This window comes from Stegodyphus dumicola, chromosome 2 (assembly GCF_044657685.1).
Source record: "Stegodyphus dumicola isolate Sdum_Otavi_A_Nest chromosome 2, ASM4465768v1".
Classification (NCBI taxonomy): Eukaryota; Metazoa; Arthropoda; class Arachnida; order Araneae; family Eresidae; genus Stegodyphus; species Stegodyphus dumicola.
This window is the reverse complement of record NC_140769.1, coordinates 191,540,524-191,558,937: the sequence shown is the minus strand read 5'-3', so window position 1 is coordinate 191,558,937 and position 18,414 is coordinate 191,540,524. Positions and strand designations below refer to the sequence as shown.

Genomic DNA, 18,414 nt, shown 5'->3' with positions numbered 1-18,414 from the left:
TATATAAGATTGGAATTATAATTGAGGAGTTGGAGGAAAGAAGTGATGAGGAAATGATTGTATTGATGATGTTATAACAATGAATATTCTAATGCTGCAAACTTAGGGTGCAGGTTGTTTTAGATATGTAAATGAATTTATTTACCTAATTAAATGTGAGATGTGGTAGGCTATAAAGCATAGTTAATTTTAAAAAATGCTGCAGTAATAAATATATTAAAAAAAACTAATTGTTCATTTGAAAACATTTTTATATAGTAATATAAAATTTATTTACTTTTTTCAAATTATGTTGTATTTCATTAAATAATTTGGCTTTAATTTATTACTTAATTTTAAAATGTTGCAAGATGATAGCTGTTTAGAATGTGTATTTCCATCTACACTCCATTTGTGATGAAAAAGAATTGTTTGTCGTATATTTATAGTATTTCAGGAGTGTATTAGTATGTGTATGATATTTAATTTGCTATTTTAATTTCGTGGTTCAGCTATCAGTAACAGTTTCTTTTGGAATAAAATTCAAAATTAAGTAGCACTAATGTACTTGAGAAGAAAAGGTCAAAATGCTATTCTATCTTCACAAAATTTCATAATTTTAATTTACTAAATAGTTTCTTAGAAGAAAAACTTAAATAAATTAATTTGTGCAATATTTATCGTGGTAATTTTTTATTTACTTGTGCCCTCACTGAAAAAAAACTTGTAAACTTTTTGCAACTTTAGAGAGGATTGCAAACATGTTGTTTGAAAGGTAACAGCCATTTTCAAAATGGAAGCAAGAAAAAAGCAAGGAATATTGGTAATAAAATACTTACTTTTTTCAAAAAAACCTTTTTTTGTAGAGACATTAGGTATTTTTTGGAAGCAGGCAAGATGAAAAATAAGCAATCGCCTTCACTGGAAATCGAACCATCAACCTCTGGAATACCGGCCTAATGTGCAGAACTACTATACCACGAAGGCGGGAGAAATACCTTATATACTCTCCCTTTTAAATGCAACTGGGGTTTTTAGGGGACCCAATCGCCAAATCCTGGGTGAGGAGAATTATCATCCAAAAACACCCGTTTAGTTTGGGTGCCACTGTAGAGACATTAGGTATTTTTTGGAAGTAGGCAAGATGAAAAATGAGCAATCGCCTTCGCCGGGAATCGAACCACGGACCTCTGGAATAGCGGCCCAGTGTGCAGAACCACTACACCACGAAGGCACACTAGGAAGGCGGGAGAAAAACCTTATACTTTTACTTTTTCCCCCATGTGCATGGTTTTTTTTTCTTCTTGGGGGGGGGTAATCAGAGAATCACACAAACTTGGCATCATACGTGAATACTTTTTGTAACTTTTTGATGGGGAGTGCAGATAATCAGGAAGTACCCTTGTCTTTTATTCCCCCCAAAAAAATCTATAAAACAATTTATTTAGAAAAGTAAATTTTTTTAAAAGTTAAGACTGCACTATTTAGTTTTTAATGTACACTGCTCAAAAAAAAAAAAAAAAATGGGACAGTGCTATATCTCCCGTTCTACTGGGCCGATTGACAAAATTCAAACTACGTTTTTCATGTCTCGAAGGCGCGACTTAGGATATATATTAGATTTATATATAGTACTATTCTAACATAGGTATTTTGACACAAAATCGGACTTTTTCTGAAATAACATACCAATTTTTTTACATATTTCAATTCTACGACTCAAATTATGCCAGAATACCAAGTTTTGTAAAAATCGTACGAATAGTTTTTAAAATATTAGCTCTCAAAATTTTAGCTCTTCAATGTTAATTGAATTTGGCAAATATTTATTAATATCTCTTTTTTTACTAAACCTTTTTGATTTTTTCTCTCACATTTCGAAATTTTGGTTCATTCCAAATAAAATTTACCCATTTTTTGCGTTTCATTTTTAAAATTTCTATTTTTAAATAATTTTTATAAATTTTTCGAAAAAAATTTTGAATTATAACCTATAAAATTTTTGCCATCATCTTAAAGTAGGTGTATTTTTAAGCATATCTGCAAAAAATTAAGACTTTTTTATTCAAAATTTTCTAAGATATACACGAATTTACATAATTTCGCGTTTTGAAATTTGGCACCTTTTTTTTGAGCGATAATAACGCCAAATGTGGTCTATGGATTTTTGTTACACTGAATTGCCACAGCTATTTTTAACCTTAAACTTCAAGTAAAATTTTACGGAGAATTAATTATATGACATTTTTTCCCTCAATGATGCTTAATAAATATTTATTAATACTATATGAAAGGCTATTTTTTTTAAATTATAGATGATATTATTCAAATTTTTAACTATTTTTTTTTAAATTTCTCTCGTATCTTTTCTTTTTTTAAAAAATTTAAGAGTAAGTTTTTGAAAGAGTAAATTTTTACCTTTGGCGTTTTATCGTCTGCTACTTTACTTCGTTTAAATCGAATTGTCTAAAACTGAGAATTTTCGTTTGATATTTATTTGAATTTTATGACATTAACTGCATAATTTATTTCTGAACAAACTGTTGCTTTTGAAGTGGCTGAAAGAGCGGCTGATACTATTATCCATATTTTTAAAGCACAATATATTTTTATAGAAACATAATATTTAGAATAATCATTTTTTATAAAAGTCAAATTATGATATAAACATACAACCCTCTAGAGACTGAATTAATGGAAGTTCAATGGTTATGTAGAAATGATCTGCAGCTACTTAATGGCTGGATAAGTCAGCAGATTCTGTGGACAAGTAAGAATAATTATATAAACGACACCAACATTCTGGATTCAATAAACAACGAGGATACGATGTTTACTAAATGAATTTAAGAAGTTTTAAAACCTAAAAAAGCAACTCATTTTTTTTCCTAAAATGTATTTTTGTGCGTAGCGTATTTTTATTATATCCTTAAAATTCTAATTTAGAATGTAATTGTCAAGAACTGAATCCTAATCATCAGTAATATAATAAGTAATTATTGCGGTTATTAATAAATCCTTCTTATAAAGTAATTGCAAATATTTCAAAAAACTTTCTGTCTGAATGCAAACATTTTTCTATGCAAATATTTTTAATTTTATATTAATCAAGATTGCACACCATATTACTTATTTCCACTTCAATTCTTACCGTCAGTTTTAGTAGAATTTACAAATCAATTATATTTAATTAAGGATTGGATTGGATTATTTAATTATGGCAAAGCACACGAGGGCTATCTGCCTAAAGCGAGGGATGCCTTCGTGGAGGACTTTCTAAGAGAAACTGGCCCATATACACGTTACACATGGGGAAAACCACGAAACCGCCCATGCGGCCAGCCCGTTCGCGGGATTCGAAACTCGAACTGAACTACCAGTGTTCAGCGTCTTTACCGCTCGGCCGTTGGTGGGCTATTTAATTAAGGAATGACCATCTAAGTTAAGAAACAGCGTAACGTAACAACATTTCAATTATTGGTTCCGTATCTTTCATGTTACTCCCGATTGGCTAGCTACATGATTTTTAATGAGTATTCGGATTTTACTAGTAACTTCACCTGGAAATCGAGCTTAAACTAGGTTAGTTGGTTATTTGAACATAGAAAGAACATGGGAGCTATTTGATTAAGATGCTTTCATAGAGAATCTTTGTAAAGAGAACCTAAAAAACTACGAAAACCAAACCATGCAGCCTGGGTTAGACTGAGCAGCAAACAATTAGTATTTAACAATCTTTTCTTTTTCAAATGCTAGGCGACGGATGAGGCTCCAATTAAATCTCCAATTTAATATTTTATTTGTAAATATTTAAAATATTGTTGTATTCTTTGACACAAAAAGCAGAATTTAAGTTTTGTTAACTCGTTAGTAAACTACCAAGCCGTAGTGCAAATGAATATTCAATTTCTTTGGCAATAATTGTATTCACTTAATATTCTTGGAATATGAGCTAAAAAAGGAACATTCTCGGAAGATTAAAGAAGTGTTTAAATCCAGTGATATTAGGTTTGTCTTACAAGCTCAGGATCAAAACGATTCTGCAATTGCCCGAGTAGTTGACTTGTAAATGGATGTGAATTAAGCAGATGACTTTTAATCTTACAATATTCAGCCAGAAAATGTATTTCAAATGTTTTGTATTGCATGACAATGCATCTTTTCATTATTCAATAACCAGTCGGAGAACCGCTTGTGTTCGGAAAATAAGTATGTATATTCAATCGTCCTGCATGTTCTTCAAGTTTGTCTTCTTGTGATTTTTTTTTTCTTTCTCAAAAACTAAAGTTGCCTCTCAAAGGAAAGTTTTTTGACATTGAAGAGACAAAATTAATATGACATCTACTTTTAGAGGCATGTCAAAAACAGATCTCTACAAACCCTCTCTTCCATTACATGCTGTGCAGTCAGACAAAAAGTTACATCAGCGTAAATTCTATAATCTATTTTTATTATACTCTGATTACTTTATTAACATACAGTGAATATATACTAAATCTTTTACTTTAGCTTAAGTAATTCGGAATTTTTGACGGAATTGTTGTTGGAACTAGGACTTAGAAGATAAGTCAAATTGAATATTTCGATAACCCAGTAAATTCAAGTTCGAAATTTCAATATTTTATTTTCCGAGGGAGGGGAAATGTTTTCAGTTTTGGTCCATTATACTAAGTATATTTGCTTCGATTTTTTATTTTTCCATAAAAGCGAAAATTTTACGCATGGTATACATATAACGCATAGCTTCAAATTAAAATTTAATAATATACAGAGTGGTTATAATTAAAGTTCCACATTGAAACGGTCATAAAAGGAAAACTACTGGATCAAATGTTATCAAACTTGGAAATCGTGTAAAGGAGGTCATGGGAATTTATTTTCCGCGAAAAAAAGGAAGTTCGAAACCTCACCACCAGGGGGGAAATGGCGCTGTATGCAATATTGTTAAACGAAATATGGGTCGGAATCTAACTTAACCTTTTGTTAAACGGGTTTAATATGTTGTATACCCTTAAGAAACTTTGAAGTAGGCAAATTACCATTTAAAGACGTTAAATTCGATAAATGTCGAGTGCGCCATCCCTGTAAGTGAGAATTTCGTCCGTGAAAACCACGAATTAGCGATTAGAAAATGTGAGATCGCAAATCACTCTCACAAGTGCGTACAATCTGGAAATCGTTTTCTTACAGATCGCCAATTTGTAATTTTTTAAGCCTGAATTCGGTACTAAAACATGAAGATACTGATTCAAAACGCTTTTAATCGATTTGGGCCAAAAAAATCTCTCATGTTATCTATCTAGTTCCATTGCATTCTCCTACTGCATTCGATTGCATAACAGTCATTTCACACCGTTTACTGTTGAATGACAGCTAGTTTTATAACTGAACCATTTTTTCTGAAGAGCAGTCGACAGCTGGACCACTGCGATTGCAGCTCACTTAGAGCCAATATTAAAATGTTTCGTGATACATGAACTGCAGTAACATGGCATTTTAGATACTACGATTTTTATGCAGGGCTGGGCACCACCTGAAGAGCGTTGCATAGTTACTTAGGCAACATTTCACGAATGAACGTCTTATAGGCCAACACTTCCCCTCTTCCCACCAGACATCAACCTCTGTGACTTTTGTCTCAAAAGCACTGTTTATGGTGATAATCTAAACAATTTGGCAGAAATGAAAAATGTGATACACTGTAACATTCCTCCTGATATGCTATGTGGAACGTGTATACGAGCCAGTTTCCCTTAAAAAGTCCTCCACGAAGGCATCCCTTCCTTGAGGCAGATAGCCCTCGAGTGCTTTGCCGTAATCTAATAAACCAAACCAAAACCAAACCTGATATGCTAAGAGCTGCTGTTGAGAATGCAGTAACATGATTTAACTTGCTTTCGGAAAATGCTGGACGCTACATTGAACATGCTTTGTAAGACGTTTCGGAAAATATTAAACACATTTTAAACAGATGTTTTTGTGTCTTATTTCATTTAACAATATTGTATACAGCGCCATTTTTCCCCTGATGGTGAGTTTTTGAACTCTTTTTTTCCGCCGAAAATAAATTCTCATAACCTCCTTTACACGATTCCCAAGTTTGATAACATTTGGTCCGGTAGTTTTCCTTTTATGACCATTTCAAAGTGGAACTTTAATAATAACCACCATGTAAAATAAGCTTTAAAAGTCTGACAGTTTGGTTCAAGTCCCAACTTTAAAAAATATATATAAAAATATAAATTTTTATATTAATTCTCTTAGAAAGCATGTTTTATGAAGCTAATTTTTCTCTCGCGTTATAGATTGTATAAAAAAACATGATCTTTAATATGATTTAGATTGTTTCAGCCGATATAAGAATCGGGTCACTCTGTGGTACAGAATAAACCCTGCTGGACTGTTTTATTTCTTTGTCATTTAGCAAAAATCTTTTAATTAAAACATTTATCCTTTGGACTTCGCTTTAAACTTTATTTATAGGTAAAATGACTAGAAAATGAAAAGCTGTCTTTAGCTGAAACGCAATTCATATAATTGATATTTTAAAAAATTGACAAGAATGCAAAATGTATGGAAGTCTAGCAGTCGAAAAATCTTAATTTTCTTGTGTGAGCACTGAAAATAACTGTAGAAGGAAAGAAGAAAATTAGGGAGAAAAGTAAGCAAAAATTTGCAGGGAAATTTGGCTGTCAGACGTACCAAGATGTTCAAAAAGCTGGACGCTTTCGAATATACTTTCAGGATACTTCAAAGAATTTAAGTGTTCAAAGAGAAAACACTTGGACGAGTACACCAGCAAATACCCTCAATTGAGCTTGTGTTAACAGAAAAGACAAAACGATATCATTGCAGATTAAAGTGAAGAGCGACTGGTTTTAAACTATATGGTTGTGTAAATTACATTATAGAACATCATATCGTATCATAAATGGTGAATCCCATGATTTACTCAGTCGAATTATTTGAAGATTCAGGAGTTTATCCAGTGATGTGTGTGGATGTCACCTAAAGATGTTTTTTTTTCCCTTCCTGATGAAACAGCGGCCGAGCGGTAAAGTCGCCGAACACTGGTAGTTCGGTCCGAGGTTCAAATCCCGCGAACGGGCTGGCTGCATGGGCGTTTTCGTGGTTTTCCCCATGTGTAACGTGTATGCGAGCCAGTTTCCCTTAGAAAGTCCTCCAGGAAGGCATCCCTCACCTTAGGCAGATAGCCGTAGTGTGCTTTTTCATAATAAAATAAACCAAAACCTTTTGATGAAACCAGTCTTTTCTTTCATCTCATAGCTTCAAAATGTTTAGCCTCTAAAGACTGATAAAAGCTCTGACGAAATACTTCGTGAAGAACTTTCTAAGGGAAACCAGCTGTCATACGCGTTACACATGAGAAAATTCACGAAAACGCCCATGCAACCAGCCCGTTTACCGGGGTTCGAACCCCGGAGTGAACTACCAGTGTTCAGCAACTTTACCGCTCGGCCGTTTGTGGGCGTTTATGAAATGAAAGGCGATAACTTTATTTAAAATGATTGTCAGAAATACCAAAATGTTTCGAAAAGTTGGATACTTTTCAATATACTTTCAGAATGCTTAAAGAAACAGAGAAGAAAAATAAATATTTTCGTAAAATTTAGTATTCGTATTTTTTTTAATTTAAAACTTTTCAATCTTATGATATTTGATTCTTGCGATTTCAAAAATAAAATATTTGACTAAAATATGAATAACATTTTAAGAAACCAAATGTAGGATAAAATTGTGTAAACAATGGGCACAATGATAAAACTGTTTAAAGCAGTGTATGCAAGTCATCCCAAGTTAAAATATCGGTTATACATCTCACTTATTTATATATATTTTTTCTGAACGGAACATTGAAAGGCGTGTAAAACTGTGCTTTACTGTATTTTCTCTTTTAATATAGTATGCAGTTTTCAAACGCATCGTAGTCTGGGTTACAAAGTATTCTTCTGAAAAAAACGTAGTTCAAATAAATAAAATCAAATTCTGGAAAATTGATATTAATAAATATATTTAAAATGCTCAGTTCGAAGGAATAAATAAAAAATTTTAAAACAATTATCTGAAGAGACAATGCAACACAAACAATTAAAATAAAAGTATAAAAATTAGAAATGACCTAAAATAATAGCTATGACGAAAAATATATATAAAGAAAACTATTTGAAAAAAAAAATAAATAAATAAACGCTGCACCTTTATTTACGCAGTTCGAATAGGTAAATAGAAATTTTTAAAACAGTTATTCGAAAAAAAAAAAAGTGCAACCTAAACAATTAATATGAAATTCGAAAAAGAAAAAAATTACTTAAAAAAATAAGTTATAATTAAAAATATAATATAAAGAATATTATTTGGAAAAAAGGAACGATGGTGACTTTTTTTCCTAAGGAAACTGGGTTGCCATATATTAAGAAGTTAGCCAAGTGAAGTATTCTTGGCGCAAACTGACAAAAAAATGCCAACATAAATTTGTGAATTTCTCCGTAAATTTCGCTCCAAATTTTACAAAATTTCATATTTAGGCGTAATTTGAGTCGTAGAATCGAAATATGTAAAAAAATTGGTATGTTATTTCAGAAAAAGTCCGATTTTGCGTCAAAATACCTATGTTAGAATAGTGCTATATATAAATCTAATATATATCCTAAGTCGCACTTTCGAGACATGAAGAACGCAATTTGAATTTTGTCAATCGGCCCAGTAGATCGGGAGATATAGGACTGTCCCATTTTTTTTTTTGAGCAGTGTACATTCCTTTTAAAAATAGATTTAAAGTTAGAATGATAATTGCCATCATTATTTCTAAATGCTTTAACCATCTAATGTCATAAATTTTAATTTTTGTGTGTAAGTTTACCATTTAAAAATTCAAGTCATGACCTTTTAACACTTTACAGTTATGTTTTGCAAGAGTGCAATAACACTTTCAATTAGAACTCAGGTTTTATTTATATTTCTTTTTGTTGCAATATGCACTGAATATTAGTTAGTGAACGAGGAAAGGATTGATTTCTTTTCACGGCAAAGGGGCTACTTTTATAACTTGCTCATAATTGAGTTATTTCTGTAATATTTATGTGTATTGTGAGTCTGTATGGTTGGTTAATAGTTCTTTTATTTAAAATTTGTGGTGTGTTTCTGCTACAAAGTTGCACTGAAAGTGATTTATTTTTAGGTTCTTCGTCTGTAACTACAGAACGTGTGCCATTGACAAGTGCATCTAGCCCTTCATCGAGCAGTAAGTTCTTGACTCAGATTAGACCCAAAACTCCAGGGCATGGAAGACAAAATGTACCATCGAGTTTAGGCTTGAAACTAGGGCCTCAACCGCAGATTAGCCAGCGAACATTATCTCCAAAGTCTTCAAATGCCAAAGTTAAACAAGAAAACACAACTCATAGTTTTTTTACGAAAAAGCCATCACCATCTGTTTTCTCATCGCCAAATTTAGCTGAAAGTCAAGCACCACAGTTTCCATTACCAACAGTAAGTGAAACACTTGCTACGACTAAATCACCAGTAGCTGTTTCAAAATCTGTCACAAAAACTGAATCTCCAACTGTTACTAGCCAGCAATCTAATACAAAAGTGACAACTGTTCCAAAAAGCTTTCCGAAGACTTCAGCACAATATATCTCTAGATCTCTTTTTTCATCCGCATCTAAAGGCACTAGTAAAAGTTTACCACCAGTGATTTTTAATGTATCATCAACATCTTGCACTCCACTTCAGACTACAACAAAAACAACAGGATCTGTTCAGAGTGAAGCTGGGAAACCCACACCACAGCTGCTTCCCAAGTCTACGACTGTTGGGATCAGTCACAGTTTAAAACTCAGTACATCAAATACTCAGACTATTCAATATAGAAATGATGGAGGTAAATTGAGTGTATTGTATATTATTGCATTTATTTGAATCATTATTGTTTAACCTTTCTTAATTATTCTAGAATTAAGATAAATTATGTATGATGAGTAAATAAGAGATATTTTTCATTATATTCTCTCAGTATAAAATAATTAGTTTATTCCATTGTGTTAGAAGGCCCGCCAGCAGCTGAGTGATAAAGTTGCTGAAAACTGGTAGTTAGGTCCGAGGTGTGAATGCTGTGAAAGGGCTGGTTGCATGATCATTTTTGTCCTTTTTCCTATGTGTAATGTGTATGTGAGCCAGTTTTCCATAGAAAGTCCTTCACTAAGTCCCCCCTCCATAGGGAGATAGCCCTCGAGGCTTTCGCATAATCAAATAAACCAAACCCAAGCAAACCATTGTGTTAGAAGAAAGAATAAAATAAAAGATGTAATACTGAAATCAACGAATCATTGTCATCCACGGGAAACTTTATTGTATGTTTTAAAATGTATTATTTTTTCCTGGCATAGATGCTGTAGAGCAGACTTTTTTTTAGTAACATTTTGATAGTTCTTAAAATGTCACTTAGAAGCACTTTGGGTTACTTTTCCTTCAGTGGTAGTAAGCCAATTAACAGAATATGTGTCATTTGTATAGCAGCTTCAGAATGGCAAAGTTACCAATGATAGTCAGTATAAAATAATCATCTTGTTTTTAGAAAATTATTAAAAGTGTTGTTTTCTTCAGCAAACTGTACTGTTTTTGGAAGAGGGAAGTATTAGAGTATTAATGCAAAGATTTGGAGGAAAAAAGCTAAAGAAAAATTTATATTTGAGTAACTGTTTTAACTGTTATATTTTTAGTTCCCATTCTGCAGTTAAAATTCATGTAATTTTCATGGCAAAATGAGAAAATGAAACAATAGATTACAGTTAGAAATCATATAATCACTTGAATTGCTGTATTTAAAAATCATGAATATATTAAAATACGCTTTCTTTATAGACTGGATACTTTTATAGAAGATGTCAATCTGAGGCTGAATTTTGCTTAATTTTAGACCTTAATATCAGTTGAGGATCTCACAATTTCAGTTGGAGTATGTAACGATAAAAACCATATGTAGTTATGCGTTAGTTTTGCATTAAGTCAAATAAAAGCCAGAGTAGCAGCTTTCAAAATATTGCATTACTACCAAGACTTATTTTTATGCTTTAAGTTTTTTTTTTTTTAAATTTATTTTTGTCTTAGAATTAAATTTAAATTCTAGTAAAGTTAAGAATTTTGTATTTAAATTTGGATTAGGTTAGCCGAACAGTTTTGTACAATGTATTGCTAGAAGAGTTTGGATACACTCTATTCTATAAACAAACTTTATTATAAAATTCTTTACTATGCAGATGATGTAGTGTTTGCTTTTATAATGTTTCTTTTAAGGACACAGATGTTGGATTTGAAATATTGCTGCAAAAATTGTCTTCAGCTAATTAGGGATATTGTTTTTCGATGTTTCGAGTTTAACATGTCAAATTACTCATTGTTTTCCTCATTAAATTAATACATGGACCTTAATGGTTATTACCATGCTAATCGATACAAAGACTTCTACTGAATTACTGTGGTAATGCTTCTACTGAATTATTGCGGTAATGTAATGACCTAATTATCTAAAATGACACAGTTGTTCTGTGCAACAAAATATCCACAACAATGGTTTTTATTTCAATAGGTTATGTTAGATTAAATTTGTTATGACGGCATACTTATGGATTATGTATCTGCCTTTGGAATGAGCCATTATTATTATCTTTCTACAGAAGAATATGTACTTTGGTATTATGTTGTTGATTAAGATATTGTTCTGTTAACTCTGGTGTTGTACTTATTTCATCGTTCAAAGGATTTCAAGCAATGTTTAGTTTCTGTGATGAAGTGAAACTAAAATATTTATTATTGATAGTTTAGTCATATTATGCACAAACTTCAAAGTGAGTTGGTCAGTATGAGAATGAATTCTTAATAGAGTTGCTGCCAATAAATGCTAAGAATCCTAAGGCTGCTCATATATTAGATTAATTTTAATGATAAAATAAAGAATAAAATATTTTAAAATATTAGGCAACAATTTATTACTTTAAAACTTAAAGTGTTCTGTATTATAGCTAAGTACTGCATTCTTCTAAAAATGGTTGATATGATTAATTAATAGTTATGGTTTAGACTTTTATTTTTTTAAGGAGAAATGTCATGCAAGTAAATAATGTTCTAAAAAAGCATTGAATAAAACATTTCTAAATGAAAAATAAATAATAATATTCATACTAAAAAGAAAAAAAAAAACTAGCAAGCATTTATTTTACATAGGTGGAAAAAATAAATGAATTTTAAAAGAAAACATAGTTTTATAATTATCTATAAATTAAAATGTAATATTTGAAAAGTATATCAACTTGTGCATTAAGAATAAAGTGAATGATAACATTGCTTTAAATGTAAAAAATAAATAAATATAAGTAAAAATCATATTGTTCCTGAATTTTTGTCTAGACAGGTGTTATACAACTATAGAGTATGTTGTCAGATTCTAATCAAAATCGGTTACATGATAAAGCATGAATTTGTTCAAATGATTGTAATGAAGATGTGCAATGAATTATTGTAAAAACAAGAAAAATATATGTTGTATGTAAAATTAGTCACAGGAGTTCAGTGAAATTTCAGCAACGAATTTATGATAGTTTCTCATAAGAGGAAAATAAAAGTTTTCAAAGGTTGGAGACTATTAAATACATGTATTATGAAAATATTTTAATCTCATATTTATAGAAGAAATTTGATCGCTTTGTTCATCAATCTGTCATACAGTCTGATTTTATCACAATAAAGCTACAGTTGTGCATTTTAACCTATTCCTAATCTTTTAAAAAAAATTCCATTTATTAAATTTATATTCTGCAAAGTTTTTATCAATGAATTATTATGCCTTTGGACTGCTAAAATGAGCACTTTATTAATGTTAACCTGCTTCACTGGATGGACTGTGAAAAGCAATAGCAGAGATATAGAACAAAATATGCTCCTGAATTAAGAAAGCATTTGTGGAAATGCTAGCTCGAAACAAGTGGTTTAGATTCATAATCCAAACAAAATACCTGTAACATTTAATAAATTATTTCTATTTCAAACATTAATCGTAAAGCAGGAAATGGTACTTATCAGTTAACAATAACATTCAAATTGAAATTAGAAATAAGGACTCCGCAAACATTCCTTCATAAAATTTTATTTTTGTATTAATGATGGGGTATGAAAGTTAATTTCTGATGCTTCTTTTATCTGTTATAAAAAAAGGTTTAAATTATAGATTATTTATAATTTTTTATCTTACCGAAGCAGTATAAAATAGGTAATTAGAATACGGTATGTAATAAAGTAAAACATGTTTCAGAATGTTCATGGATATAAAATTACCTAAATATATTTGTAGTTAGTTTCTAAAAATATTTTCTTATTATAGTAATTACAATATATTTGTAGAGTAACCTAAATGGTTATTCTTAATTACTTTCTTAGGAATGGTAAGAAGTGCTCGTATTGTGAATATTTCTCAGCCAGTGGGATCCCGTCTTCCATGTGCCATTTCACCTTCTGCAATATCAGCATTAGGGCTGACTTCTAATCTCACATCAACTGCACTTCGTGTTACATTACCTGCTGGAACACTTAGTACATCATCTTCAGTACGTGTTTCAGCAGCTGCAAAGCCAAATGTCATTGTGGTACATAAAGCACAGATGTGGCCTCGAACACAAGGAGCTGCAGTGATCATGAGTTCTTCTGGTACACTACCTAAGCTATCCAGTGATGTTGTTGTAAGTTTCATGAAATTTCTTTTTGTAATTTTGATTTAATCCTCAGTTTACAAAAATTTCTACTTAAATTAATTTTGATTAAAAATTAAAATTCTAATTTTGATTTAATCCTCAGTTTACAAAAATCTCTCCATCAGCCATGGAAATTGGATGCCATTGAGTTGACATAGATCTCACCAAAGTTGTGCCACTTCCTCCCTCAGAATTCTGAAGGAACTGATGCATCTATGCAATCAGTATTTAACCTTCTTCATTTTTGTTGTTTATAAAAAAGCCCTTTTATAAACTGTGCTAGGATCCCATAGCTTCCAAAATAATCTGCTGCTTATTGTTCTGAAAAAGGCACGTTCCAAATTTAAATCCTTTTTTTATTTTATTAGAATGCAAGAAAAAATACAACATAATAGTAACTTATCCATGTTCACAAAAACTAAAGATGGCTTATTGAGAATCAGTTAGGGCTACACCAAATGAAAGCACAGATGTCATGATCATGTTGTTACCTCACATTTATCCATAACTGGAACTGGGACAACATTTAAGTACCCAAACATCTAATACAGTCAAAAGTCTTTAATACCGACTCGTCAGGACTTCGGCGATTCCGGATTATCGGTTTTTCCGGATTATAGATCATCAATTTAAATCTGGTAATATGGCATGCAGAAATTATAAAATTAAAAGTATGAAACCATAATTTATGAAATAAAGAGCAATTACGATCTAAAGGGTATCAAAATTTACAAAAACAAAAGCTTAATATTTATTTGTTAAACATTTCTTTAAACGCACGCATGCATAAAGCATACATTACGCATAGTCAGAATTAGAAAATTGCAACCAGAAAACTATTTGATGTATATTCGTGATACTTATAATGACGAGGAATTTGATTTAAATCATATCAAAGACGGAGTACATCGAGATGAAATACTACATTTAGTAAGGAATTATAAGCCAAATAAAATAAAAACATCTGCCCTGAAGATAAGGATAGTGCTGACTGATCAACTTCCAGTTCATTGCACTCCACGATTCCCCCCCCCCCCCCCCCCGCAGAGCAGCGTGAAATTGATAAACAGATTTCGGAATGGTTAGAAAAACAAAGGATATACCTTTATCTATTTTTTTGCAGCAATTCCACTTTTTGTTTGATGGACATCGAAACATGCTTTCGCTTTGTAGATAGATCCTTTGGCAGCTCTAGAATCAGAAATTCTATTTGACATAATCAAAAGTTCAAGCTTACTTTTATAAAATTGCTCTAACAGTCTGCAGAAAATAATAAGCCGGATCCAATTCGAAGATTAAAGAACAACGCAATTTGCAACATTAACTGAAATAGATAATTCAATAATTTTAGCTTAGCTTATGTTGGAAAATATGACTTATTGTAACCCTTTTTCTGCATCATCTCTCCACCTTGAAATATTTATTATTCTTAGTTCTTATTTTAAAGGGATATAGTAGTTACTTCTACTTCTTTTTTTTTCACTGCCACTGTTTGTGTTGAGAACGGACTGTTTCAGCCTAATTAAGATGCAAAAAGGAAACATGATGTTACGTCATCTGGAAAGCTGAGTCGTGCCGATAACTGATTGGTTGCCGTGAGATGACGTCATGCCTACTTCTGGTATAAATATCTCGCGTCGCTCTGGCTCATTCCTTCTAGTTTTTGCTTTCTTGGCTCTTGGGTGTGTGGTTTCCAGCCCCTATTGAAAGACGTTTTGCGATGCGTGCAATCCGGGGATAAGTTCCGAGGTTCTAGTCTACAAGATGACTTTTCCTGAATAAGTTCCTTGGTTTCCATCTACAAGAAGACTTTTTCCGAATAAGTTCCTTGGTTCCAGTCTACGAGATGACTTTCCGGAATAAGTTCCTTGCTTCCTGTCTACAAGATGACTTTTCCCGTATAAGTTCCTTGGTTCCAGTCTACAAGATGATTTTCCCTGAATTCTCAAAAGAGGCTACAATGTGAGTGACTGCCGTGGGCGGCATCCATGTTCTTCATGAAGGTGGCATTTAACATAAGTTAGTGGCGTTGTTTTTTTTCTGAGCTGTGATTCCTTGTGTTCAACTACTGTGAGCGGAGTTAGGCCGGATTTAAATGCTCTCAAGGACTTAATTTAATTTTCAGGTGCTTTCTTGATCATTAAGCGTGGACCTATTGACAGTGTAGCTAATTTCATTTGAGACCGCATAATTTCTGTTTAGGATACGTTTTTCGCGTATTGAATGCCAGTATTTTGGAGACCAGGTAAAATGTTATTTGATATATGAAATTTTTGATAATGATGGTTATATTATAATTTCTAAGTTACTGATATTGTTTAAATTTATTCTTTGTGTTTTTATTTTTTATATATATTGTTAATAAATTGGTTAAGTTTGAAACCTTTTATTGTGTTCAATATCTGCACAGCACATAACCTCAGGGAGCTTCTATTGCTACTCTTGTTAAAAGTTTATTTTTACAACTTTAAACTTTGCTTTTGCATCATTTTGGTTATGGGCCCAGCCCCTGAGTTATCTTCAGTGCAGACTTTTGAAGTTTAAAATTAATTTAGGACTTAAGAGACTGTGGGGTGGTTTTTGTTGAAATTCAGATATGGCTACTGTTAATGTTATGCATAATATTGCTAAACTTGAGGCAGGGTCTAAAGATATGAAGTTTGTTTTAAATGAGAAAAATGCATGGCTTTTGGTCAAAGGTATTGATAAATGTCCTGATTTAAATGATGTTAAGGGTATTACAAAAGAAATTGTTGCCGACTATCAAAATAGAAGTCGTTTGGCATTATCTTTAATTTATATGAATATAAGCCCTGAATATAGAAACTTGATAAGTGAAATTGATGACCCGGTAGTTGCATTGAATACGCTTGCCAAATACTTTCAGCCAGATTATCGATCTAGATATGTCCTTGTTTTCAGAGTTCTTAAATTGTAAAATTAAGCCAAATGAAAGTATTAGTTTCTTTTCTTCTAGATTAAAACGGGTAACTGAACAATTAGCTGATATTAATCAGGCTGTAAGAGATGTATACATATGTTTTCAGTTTCTTAGGTTCCTTCCAGATAAATATGATCAAGTAGTTCAGAATGTTTTGAGGTGGCCAGATGAAAAGTTCATATTTAAAAATGTTGAACTTGAAATACTAGCAGAGGAAACGCGTCTTAATTTAAGAGAGATAGATAGGGAAAATTCTAATAAGACTATAGAAGTTCAAAGTACTCACTGTGAACCCAAATTTAAGCAGATTAAAGGGCTCAAGTGTTATATATGTGGCCGTCCAGGTCATATTAAAAAATACCGTAGAATGAAAGGTAATTTTTCCAGATCACCCTCACCTGCTTCTTCTGTTTCCTCAGCTGTATTTAGTAGTAATAAAACATCTAAGTGTAAGAATAAACCCAAGTTGTGTAAAGGTAAAAATAATTCCCATGCTCAGTCCCACTTTATAGCTCAAGCTAATGTTAACAATTTGGAGTAAAATGATGATAGTTGGATTTTTGATACTGCTGCATCTCATCATTTTTGTAAAAATCGGGAATTGTACAATACTTTTTCTCCTGTGAAGAAGGAGAATATGCTAGTAGCTATTGATGGGGTAACTTTTCCAATTCATGGGAAGGGTACTGTTAAAATGAAATTTGGGGATGGAGTTATTTTGCTTAAAGATGTTTTATACTTACCTGAACTGAGGCAAAATTTAATATCTGGACCTAAGGTGGATATTAATGGAGCAAGATTTTATGTTAAAAATTAGCAAATTAAAGTTACTGATGATGAAAATGAAACTTTGTACAAGGCTAAGTTGATAGGAAGTAACTATCATGTATTCCCGAAAATAGTGGAAAAGAGGGGCAAATCTGTGAAATTTGAGGCATCCATAGTTCAGCATAACAATAGTGAATTATGGCATGGTCGCCTTGGTCATATAAATTATGGTGCTATTGTCAGGACTAGTAAGAGACATTCAGTTCGAGGTCTTCCTGTGTTAAAGCACTCGCCTAATTTGTTTTGTGAACATTGCCAAATCAATAAGCAAAGACGAATCTCCTATAGACCCTTAGAAGGTATTCAAGTAAAGAGGCCGCTTGAAAGAGTTTTTTCTGATGTATGGGGTCCTATTAACATTCCAGGTAGGAATAGTGAACATTATTTCGTTTCCTTTATTGACGAATATTCTCGTTATGTGGTAGTGTACCCCATTGTAGAGATAAGTCAGGTGTTAGAAGTATTTGAAAGGCATATAGCACGTGCTGAAAGATCTTTGAACCTTAAGTTGAAATACTTTAGAACTGACAATGGACGAGAAATGAACAATTCAGATCATATTGTAATAAAAATGGTGTAAAGCACGAATTTACAGACGTATATACTCCGGAACAGAATGGAGTTTGTGCGAGATTCAATCAGACAGCTCTCAACAATGTACATGCAATTTTACATGATAGTGGAATGAGTCCTGAATTTTGATCAGATACAGTGATGTACTTATATTCATTTAATAGAATTTGTCATAAGGGCCAAGATAGAACCCCATTCGAATTGTATACTAAGCGGAAACCATCAGTACGTCACCTTAAGGCATTTGGAACGATTGCCTATGTGGGAATTCCAAAGGCTAAAAGAAACTCTAGGCTTGATCCAAAGGCAATGAAGGGCCGATTGATTGGG

General features: G+C 32.0%; 1 protein-coding gene and 1 non-coding gene across 5 annotated transcripts in view; one reads left to right on the top strand and one right to left on the bottom strand.

Annotated features, from left to right (window-relative positions):
- The window catches only part of LOC118200638 (uncharacterized), a 122,982-nt gene that overhangs the window by 66,827 nt on the left and 37,741 nt on the right, over positions 1-18,414 (top strand). For all 4 annotated transcript variants that reach the window (XM_085811592.1, XM_085811590.1, XM_085811593.1 and 1 more), the window contains 2 exons: positions 9,179-9,883; positions 13,432-13,730. In XM_085811592.1, coding sequence (XP_085667718.1) covers positions 9,179-9,883; positions 13,432-13,730 — 1,004 coding nt within the window. The remainder of the gene's footprint in view (positions 1-9,178; positions 9,884-13,431; positions 13,731-18,414) is intronic.
- Positions 1,140-1,213, bottom strand: TRNAS-GCU (transfer RNA serine (anticodon GCU)). Its single transcript has one exon. It is a non-coding gene; the product is annotated as a tRNA-Ser (tRNA).